General features: G+C 41.2%; 1 protein-coding gene across 1 annotated transcript; it reads left to right on the forward strand.

The window, feature by feature from the left end:
• The first annotated feature begins 435 nt into the window (after positions 1-435).
• Positions 436-1,137, forward strand: LOC141655635 (uncharacterized). Its single transcript, XM_074462706.1, has one exon. The coding sequence runs from the start codon at positions 436-438 to the stop codon at positions 1,135-1,137; it is 702 nt and encodes a 233-aa protein (XP_074318807.1).
• Positions 1,138-10,664: the final 9,527 nt, after the last annotated feature.

Genomic DNA, 10,664 nt, shown 5'->3' on the forward strand with positions numbered 1-10,664 from the left:
CTAAGGAATATGGGAAGTACTGGACCTTACACTTTTATTGAAGCTTTGAATGTGATGGCTACTCCAAAGGGGGAGTGAGTCCGAGTGGAAAGGATCCCCCTCCCATAACTCCAAATGCATAACATAGGGTTTTGGAATGTAAGAGGGATTAATGATATAAATAAGCAGAAAATGGTTAAATGGTTTATGCAGAATAATGGTGTAGGTTTATCTGGTATGTTAGAAACAAAAATAAAACCTAGTACTCTGTTGAATAAGAACACTTGTCTCTGTGAAGGGTGGAGTGTGACTACTAATAGTAGCTGGCATAAGGGAGGGAGGATTTGGATTTTGTGGAAGCCTGATTGTTTCACTATTTAATTCTTATCCTATGGAGCTCAATACATTTATATGAGAGTTTAATCAAGAGAAGATGGAAAGGAGTTCTTGATGACAATGATCTATGCTTTTAATGGGGTTGCTGAGAGACAGGAGTTAGGGGAGTTCCTTAAAAATGAAGCTGCTCATTGTAATGAACCTTGGCTTTGTACGGGGGATTTTAACACAGTTTTGAAGCTTGTGGAAAGACAAGGTGGGAATAATACTGAAATAGAGAGGGAACAATTCCAGGAATGTATTTCCTTGTGCTGTATGGAGGACATTCAGGTAACTGGGGCTCTGTTTACATGGTCTAATAAGAAAGAACCATTAGACATGGTATATAGCAGGTTAGATAGGGTTATGGGAAACTTTGAGTGGATGGAGGAGTTTGGTGGCTACACTGCTCATTTTCACCCAGAAGGACTATTTGATCACTGTCCATGCACTATTGCAGACAGGAAGATGGGAATTAATGGCAGGAGGAACTTTAAGTACTTTAATATGTGGGGACAATCTGATTTATTTAAAGAGTGTGTAAGGAATGTGTGGCAGTATAGAAGGAGAGCTAAAAAAATGTTCCAAGTTGTCAAGATATTAAAGGAGTTGAAGCCTATTCTTAAGCAGCTGAACAAAACATGTTTTTCTGATATTGAGAACAGTTCTAAGATAACTGGTGTGTTATTAGAGTCTATACAGAAGGAGTTAATAGATAAGCCAAGGGACATGGAGCTAATGCAACATGAGCATGTGGTGGCTCAAGAGTTAAAGGGGTTATAGAGTGCAAGAGATAGTTTTTTAATCCAAAAAGCTAAGGTGCAATGGTCTCTGGAATGAGACATCAACTCAACCTATTTTCACAAATAAATTAAGAAGAGGGTGTTACAGAATAAGGTGATGAGTATTGAGGACCAACATGGAAATTTATGCACAGATGGAGACCAAATCCAGAATGCATTCCTTGATTATTATCAGTCCCTGTTGGGGTCCAGGAATTCAACTGATGAAGTTAATGTTAGTGTGGTGAGAGGGAAGGCTTGCTATTCTATGGAGCATTGGGATATTCTGAATAGGGCAGTGACTGCTGAAGAAGTGAAGCAATGTCTATTTAGTATATCTAAAGATAAATCCCTAGGGCCAGATGGGTATACTAACCAATTTTATAAGGATGCTTGGGAGATTGTTGGGGATGAGGTGACTGATGCTATAATGAATTTTTTTGACACTGGTAAATTGCTTACTCAAATTAATGCCACATCAATCACCTTAATACCTAAAATTGATAGGCCTACAAGTGTCAAACATTTTCGTCCAATAACATGTTGTAATATGATTTACAAGACCATTTCCAAGATCTTGTGTAATAGACTCTCATTGATATTACCTGATATCATTAGTAGAAATCAGGGAGCTTTCATTCAGGGGAGAAGTATTTTGGAAAATATGCTAATTTGTCAGGATTTAGTCAGGCTTTACAACAGGGGGTGTGCACCCCCAAGGTGCATGTTTAAATTGGATTTGCAGAAGGCTTATGATTCAATAGAGTGGGAGTTCATTGATCAAATATTGAAAGCATTGCAATTTCCTGATCATTTTAGAAAGCTTATGATGACTTGTGTGACTACTACTACTTTTTCTTTGAATCTAAATGGGCAATGTTTGGTTACTTCTCAGGAAAGAGGGGATTAAGGCAAGGGGACCCAATTTCCCCTTTGTTGTTCACTATTTGTATGGAATACCTTACAAGAGTGTTGGATTTTGCAACTCAAAAGTGGTATTTCAGGTTCCATCCTTTGTGTAAGGGGCTCAAGTTAATTCATCTCCTCTTTGCAGATGATTTGCTTCTATTTTGTAAAGGGGATGTGAGATTCATTTTGTTAATTCTGAGAGCATTCTCCACTTTCTCAGCAGCTTTTGGATTGAAAGTGAACTCAACTAAGTCAGAGGTAGTATTCTCTGGGGTTGCAGATGAGTTAAAGATTGAGATACTTTAGATATCAGGTTTTTAGAGAGGGTTATTTACCTTTATGGTATCTTGGAATACCAATACAGGCTGGTAGATTGACAAAACAAGACTGTAACATCTTGGTTGAAAGGATTGTAAATAGAATTAGAGGGATTGGAGCAAAGAAACTTAGTTATGCTGGAAGATTGACCTTAGTTAACTCTGTATTGAATACATTGCATAACTACTGGGGGTCTATTTTCCTCATTCCTAAGGCTGTCATCAAAAAAATTGAGGCAGTGTGCAGGAACTACTTTTGGGATGGTGGAACTGAGTACTGATACCGTCGTTTAGTACCAAAATTAAATTTATAGTTCCAAACTAAAACTATAGCTAGTGATAGTAAGGGTCGAACCACAGAGAGACAAGGTTGATTTTGTTTGCTATTTTCCAGTCTACAAAAGTAACAGATAATTGGGGGTTTTGAATTTGGTTGATTAAGTGGCTAATTGCTAAAATGAAAATTCTTAACAAGATAAAAAGAGGATCGGGAACTTCGGTTCACCATGGCAAATAACAGGTCAGTCAAGCAACAGAGGTCTTATAATACGGTCTCAGGGAAGATAAGCTAGTCTTTCGATCAAAGCTCAAATAACCTCACGGTCTAATAATTCCCTAGAATTTATCAAAGCTTTCACTTAAGAGAAATTCTAAATCTAACGATGAATCAAATTACCAATCTTTCAATCTAGCAAAGAAATCTATCAAAAGATAACAAGACCAATACGGAAGAACTCATGCTACACAACAATCCTAATTTAATACCATGGCTCACCTTGTTCCCAATCAAAGGAATTACCTACACATAATCATAACTACACTAATTGCGAAATTAATAATAAAGAACAAATTTGACATGATGGAATCTAACTAGAACAAAGGAGAGAAATTCAATTGCTGAAATTAATTGATGAAACAAGAATCAAATAACGAGGAAAATAAGAAAGAGGAAGAATTGCATAAAAAAGCTTACTAATTTACTTTCAAGAACAAAACATTCGAATCCCCGGTTTCCGTCTCAAGCTAGATCTGAAAACTGAGTTTTTTCAGAATTCCAAACATAACCTAAAAGTTGCTGCGTTCCACTGATAAAAAGATACCCAAAGTTAATTACAAGTTGGGCTTTTAAAAGTCTAACACGGAGAAATAATTATCAACTCGAAATCAGGTCGATCGACTGGTCAGCACGGTCGATCGACTGAAAACGCGGAACAGTAGCATCTGATGAGCTCCAGTGGTCGATCGACCTCATAGTCTAGTCGATCGACCGAGAATGCTGTGCAGTGGCTCCTTGTTGCTTCCAATCAACTCTTCACCCCTTGCACGCATCCCAAGGTGAGTGAATACGACTCTCCTTCTTCTTGGCTTCCTTGAACTTGCTTTCGGAGGACGAATTTGGCTTGATTTAGCCTACTTCCACGCATTCCTACAATAAATCATAGAAAATGCAAAGTAAACCGTTTCGGGAGAAATAGGAGCCTTAAGCTAACAATTATGCATAGAAATACGTGCCAAAACCACAGATAAAGTGTATAGAATATGCACGTATCAAACATCTCCAAACCAAACCTTGCTTGTCCCCAAGCAAGCACTATGACCCGTATAAAAACTAAATGGAAAGGAGTACATCTCAGAGCCAACTACAAGTCAATGCCAAACCGTTTAATGCACATAGTCAACTGCTGCAAAGCTTAAATCAAGTGAACAAAATTATGCATATCATAGAATTAAGTCGGGCGTTCGACCTTGCAAGACTCATACAATCGGACTCTCCCGGATCGCTCTTCTCTCAGCAAAGCAAATGGTAAGATAATATGTAAAAGAGAGGGAAGAAAAGTATAGTCTCTCACCTAGATCATGACCGACAAAACATGTATGCTTGACTAGCATGAATAATGATTCTATTTACCGTACATACGCATAACCACCGTCAAGGACTATCACATGCCGAACTATTGCAACATTTGGATATGTGAGGCTAAGTGGGAAAGAAGGGGCAAAACAATTATGGAAGAGTGAAGGTAGGAGCCAAGCTAGTACCTAATGAACCATTAGAACCCGTATCCCGTTCTTCCAACTCAACATAAAGACCATGCTTTTATTGACTAGGCAACACAAAAATCCAAACAAACGCCTCCAAAACATGAGGTAAGCACATGAGGCGTGTTTTTATTTCAACCAAGACCTTACTATTTTCAAGACTCCTTTTTTTTTTTTTTTTTTTTTCTGTCTGTTTTCTTTTTTTTTTTCTTTCATTTTCATTTTTTTTTTTTTCAAATTAACGGTGGTCGATCGACCAATGATGGCGATCGATCGACCACCACCGCACACTCCGAGCATTCTCGCCTGTAAACAACTTCCTTTTTTTTTTTCATTTTTCTGAATTTTTCCTTTCTTCCTGTTTTCAGGCTGAAATAATTCCTTCACTTCTCAAAAATACCCGCTCCAACATTACAAGAGCGAACCAAAACAGCTTAAATCAACAAATTCCTCTACTACTTCCTAGCTTGGCACAATGGTAGGCTAAGTATGGGATGTAGTTGAGGGCAACTGGCAATTTTGGCTTATAGTGGAGTTAATGGGGTAAAATGAGAAAGGGGAGGATGCAATAGTTCTCTAAACATGCAATACCGACCACAAACCAATGCGTATAGGCAATAAGCAATCAAAACTTATACACGTGCAAAACATGAAATGAAGGGAGTAACTACTCTCAATCCTAAATTAACCGGTCATAAATGTCACCAGTTATAGGCCCTATATCTCAGAAGGTATAAGTATTTTGCCAAAAGTAATGAGTCAAGTCTAATTTCCCGAATTCCATAACAAAATTTGAGAGATCACTTTTAATTCTTGCTAAGCAACTGTGAAAAGGCAAGGGATGGCATTTTTGACTAATAGAGCAAAATCATCATTAATAACTCCAATCCGACTCAACTATATGCAAAAGTAAACGTGGTATTTTTGGTTTTTATGAATTTTTTCTTCAAATTTTTTTTTTGAATGGATGAAAATAAAAACAAATGCAAACAGAAATGCACTAAACATGTGACTGAAATGCAATAAAAAACAAATGCAGATGCAAAACAAAAGGCATATGCAAATACCCTCCCCAAACCAAAACGCACAATGTCCCCATTGTACTCATCAGCAAATCACCAGCAGAAAAATGGGAGAATAAAAGCATAATAAGAGAAAAGGAAGCTAAAAAAGAAGGAAAAAAAAAACTCACAAAATACGACCTCCCCAAACCAGCCAAAAACGGGGAGGTCACCAGCATCTAATCTCCACCCTCGTAGTCAGAGTCACTGTCCTCTCCGGACCCCGAGTCACTCTCCTCCTCCTCAGCAGCAGCAGCAGGAGTAGCTCTCCTGGAAACGGAGGGAGTGGCTCTCCTGGAAGTGGAGGGACCAGTAGTGGTGGTGGTAGGAGTAGGTCTGCTAGCAGCCTGAGGGTAGCCACCCACAGGGGGAACAAAGTAAGAAGGGTGAGCCCAGTCACGCTGTGGAAGCATCCCCCCCCGAGCTAGCTCGTCGTAGACCGGGTACAGGGCGATGGCCGTGTCCAATCTGTGCTCGTTGAAGCTCCTGCACAAATCACCTAAGACACGTGACATTGCCCTCTGGTCCATGACCGGAGGGACAACTAAAGGAGTAGGTGGTCGAAAAGTGGCCGTACCAGCAGTAGGGGTGGTAGTGGAGGTAGGGGGTGCCTGTGAAGAGGAGGCACGAGCCCTCCTCGAAGTGCTAGCAGTAGGAGTGGCCGCCACCAGGGGAAGCCTGTAACTAGGCAGGGGCGGCCGAGCTGCCCCCTCAACAGTGGTAAGAGGCGGGACAGGAGGGTAGCCAGTGACAGGGACGCGGTCACAGATGAAAGAGTCAATCTTCCACCGCATCTGTCTATCGACCCAATAGACACCCCTCGCATAACGGAGGTCCATGAAACGCAGGTCATGGTCGATGGGGTCCTCCTGTCGAGGGAAAAGTAGAACAAGGCGGTTGGCGATACGTGTCACCAATCCGCCACAGGCAATGGTGGTCAAGGTGCCCTCACTTACAGTCTGAAAGTGAGCGGCAGTCAAGTAGGCAATGTTATAAATACGGTCTGTCCGACGCTCAACGTTCAGATAGCCCGCCAAAATCGAAAGCTCAATATTATTCACATTATTAGACTCTTTACGGCAAAAAATGGCATTACCCATTAGCCGTAGAAAATAACGAAGAGGGGGCAAGTGGACGGAAGTGCCCGTCCTCCTCGACCCGTAAGTGTCACCGATACAAGACCACATGACCCGATGAGTGTCAGAGGGGTCCGAGGTTCTGCCCTCGAAGTAAAGACCCAGAAAACCCGCAAAATCAGGAAGTGTCAGAGAATAATTGACATTAAAAAGTCGAAAGGAAATGCAGGGTTTGGTCGCATCAGCCTCAAAGGCTTTGGAATCAAAAGCGTAAGAGGAAAATAATTCAAGGGTCATAACATAATATGTGAACTCAGCCATGTCCACAAGACCCATCATACCCGTCCCATTTAGCAGGGACACGACCGACTCGTAACAGCCTAGTTTCTCCAAAGTGTCTTTATGGAGAAATCGGGTAGCTGTGACCTTAGTACTTGAAACAAAGAAGGAAAATTTAGCGCGCTGAATAGGTTTAGCAAAGATAACCTGCGGATAGTCAGGTAGACTATCCGTAGTGGATTCTATCATCAGGGGTGGTCCGCGTGGCCGCTTGGCAGGCCTTTGGCTCGATTGCCCCTCCTGCATTGGTTCTTTTCCCTTTGTCATTGTTGTTACCTGCAAAACAGCCCATAAGCGGAAAAACCCCTTTAGCAATGTCAATTTAAAAACCCGAATCAAGATCAAAACTGGAAGCGAATTAGGGTTTCGAATAAATTGGGGGAAACGGCTTTAAACACGTCCTAACTGCTTATTTGCGTTGAAAATCAAGGGGGAAAGGGTAGACTAAGCAATTAAAGTACAAGGATGACAAGAAATCAAACCCTAGAATCGATTTCCCCAAATCGATTTGTCGTCTCAAGGGCACATTACTCGAAAATTTCGCATGGAACTTCAGCAAAACTCGAATAAAAAGCATAAAGATAAGATTAGAAACATACCTTGATGATTTCCTTGAAGATTAAAGCAAGAAAGGAAGAGAGTGAGACGGATTTGCAGTTGAAAACGCGAAAAAGGGAGAGGAAATAGGGTTTGGCCTCTTCTGATTTTGGGAAAATGAAAGAATAAAAGAGTAAGGGATGAAGACTTCCCTTATTAGCTTCATTCTGAACCCGCGAAGTGGTCGATCGACCACTTTACTCGGTCGATCGACCAGATTACACGCACAGATAGCTTCGGACTCTCCTCGTCGGTCGATCGATGAATGGACAGTCGATCGACGCAAACGCAATGGCGTTTAGGTCATAATTAAATCGAAATTCCTTTGCCATCATAATTTCCCGTCCTTTCCTCACAAAAATCAAGCACTCCACCTACGCACTTTGCATAAAATATATACCTGCAAAAAATATCAAAGATGCGCGTATTCCCATACCAAGAAACTGCCAATTAAAGGGAATTAAAGAAAACAACAAACAAAAAGAACAAAAAACTCAAAATGCAAATTAATTGAAATGACAAAATAAAATGCCTAAGTTACAAAAATTTACAACCTGGGTTGCCTCCCAGTTAGCGCTGGTTTAAGAGGTCCCGCACGACCTTTTTACCTCACTTTTCATCATCTGATAGCGGGTCGAAGTACAATACCTCGACTTTCCCAACATATGCATCTGATCCATGATAGTTCTTCACATATTGGCCATTAACCTTGAACCTTTCTCCAGCAGAGGTCTCCAATTCAACTGATCCGAACTTTGTGACAGCTGTGACCGTATAGGGGCCGGTCCACCTGGATTTCAGCTTACCAGGAAATAGACGGATACGAGCATTAAAAAGAAGTACCTTATCGCCAATATGGAACTCGCGCTTGATGATTCTCTTGTCGTGCCAGCGCTTTGATTTCTCCTTGTAGATCCTTGCATTGTCATAGGCTAGCAGCCTAAATTCCTCTAGCTCATTCAGCTGTGTCATGCGTTTCTCACGAGAGAGGTTAGGATCCAAATTCAAATCACAAATAGCCCACCAAGACTTACGCTCTAACTTAACAGGTAAATGACATGTCTTACCATAAATCAATCGGTATGGAGACATCCCGATTGGCGTTTTAAACGCAGTTCTATAAGCCCATAAGACATCAGCTAACTTAAGACTCTAATCTTTCCGTGATTTAGAAACAACTTTAGCTAAGACTTCCTTCAATTCTCTGTTAGAAACCTCAACCTGACCACTAGTTTGGGGATGATACCCCAAACCTCTACGATGTTGGACACCGAATTTAGTCAATAAAGCACTAAATTGTTTCTCTTTAAAATGCATTCCCCCATCGCTAATGACAACCCGAGGGACACCAAAACGAGGGAAAATGATCTTTTTAAATAGTTTAATCACGGCCTTTACATCGCAATGAGGAGTAGCAATAGCTTCTACCCATTTGGATACATAATCTACAGCTACGAGGATATATTTATTACCTTGACTGCTCGGAAAGGGTCCTTGATAATCAATGCCCCAGACATCGAAAATCTCAACCTCAAGAATGCCTACCTGTGGCATCTCATGTCTCTTGGAAATATTCCCCGATCTTTGACAAGCATCGCATTCAGCAACAAAATTGCGACAATCTGCATGTAAAGTAGGCCAATAGAAACCAGATTGGAGTGCCTTAGCTACGGTCCTGGACGGACCGTGATGACCACCATAACCATAAGAGTGGCAAGCCTCTAGGATATCCTTCACCTCCCACTGAGGTACGCATCTCCGGATGAGACCGTCTGCGCATTCCTTGAAAACCTAGGGATCATCCCAAAAATATTGTCTAGCATCATAGGCAAACCGTTTTTTCTGCTGCCATGAAAGCTCGGGTGGTATCCTACCTGTCACAGCAAAGTTAGCAAAATCAGCAAACCACGGAGGTGGATAAGACCCTGAAGTAGTAATAGCTAACAGACTCTCATCAGGAAAAGAATCATTAATAGGCAACAAATCCTCCCTTTCTGTCAGCTGCAGACGAGATAGGTGGTCAGCTACCACATTCTCTGCTCCTTTCTTATCTCTGATCTCCAAATCAAACTCCTGCAAAAGGAGTATCCACCTCAAAAGCCTTGGCTTCGCATCTTTCTTAATAAAGAGAGTCTTCAACGCTGCATGATCAGTATAAACAATAACCTTAGAACCTAACAAATAAGACCGAAATTTGTCTAGGGCAAAAACAACAGCTAGAAACTCTTTCTCAGTGGTAAAATAGTTGACTTGAGCCTCATCCAGAGTTCGGCTCGCATAGTATATGGCATTTAAAGCTTTATTCTTTCGCTGTCCCAGAACTGCACCGATCGCATAATCGCTGGCATCGCACATGATCTCAAATGGGAGGTCCCAATCAGGCGGCTGAATGATTGGCACAGAAACTAGGGCCCCCTTTAACCTGTTAAAAGCGACATGGCACTCATCAGTAAATTCAAAGACAGCATCCTTAAGGAGCAATTGTGTGAGTGGTTTAGCAATTTTTGAAAAATCCTTAATGAAACGCCGGTAGAAACCAGCGTGACCATGAAAACTCCTCACTCCTTTAACATTCACGGGAGGAGGTAATTGCTCAATCACCTGCACCTTTGCCTTGTCAACAGGTATACCCTTGTCAGAAATCAGATGCCCTAACACAACTCCCTCATTGACCATAAACTGACACTTTTCCCAGTTTAAAACAAGATTAACATCTATACAACGCTGCATGACTTTATCAAGGTTAGCTAAACAACGATCAAAGTCACTGCCATAAACTGAGAAATCATCCATGAAAACTTCCATAATATTCTCTATATAATCAGAAAAAATCCCCATCATGCACCTCTGAAAGGTAGCAGGGGCGTCACACAATCCGAAAGGCATTCTACGATACGCAAAAACACCCTGTGGACAGGTAAAAGTAGTCTTACTCTGATCGTCCGGATGAATAGGGATCTGAAAGAACCCTGAATATCCGTCTAGAAAACAGAAAAATTTGTTAGAAGCAAGTCTTTCAGTCATTTGGTCAACAAAAGGGAGGGGGAAATGGTCTTTCTTGGTGGCGGCATTCAACTGTCTATAATCAATGCACATCCGCCACCCTGTCACTACTCGAGTTGGTATTAATTCATTTTTATCATTTTTAACCACGGTAGTCCCTCCTTTCTTCGGGACTACCTGAATCAA

Source organism: Silene latifolia, chromosome 1 (assembly GCF_048544455.1).
Source record: "Silene latifolia isolate original U9 population chromosome 1, ASM4854445v1, whole genome shotgun sequence".
Classification (NCBI taxonomy): domain Eukaryota; kingdom Viridiplantae; phylum Streptophyta; class Magnoliopsida; order Caryophyllales; family Caryophyllaceae; genus Silene; species Silene latifolia.

Bases quoted from the DNA above. Each gene is read 5' to 3' on its own strand.
- LOC141655635 (XM_074462706.1), top strand. From the start codon at position 436: ATGATCTATGCTTTTAATGGGGTTGCTGAGAGACAGGAGTTAGGGGAG.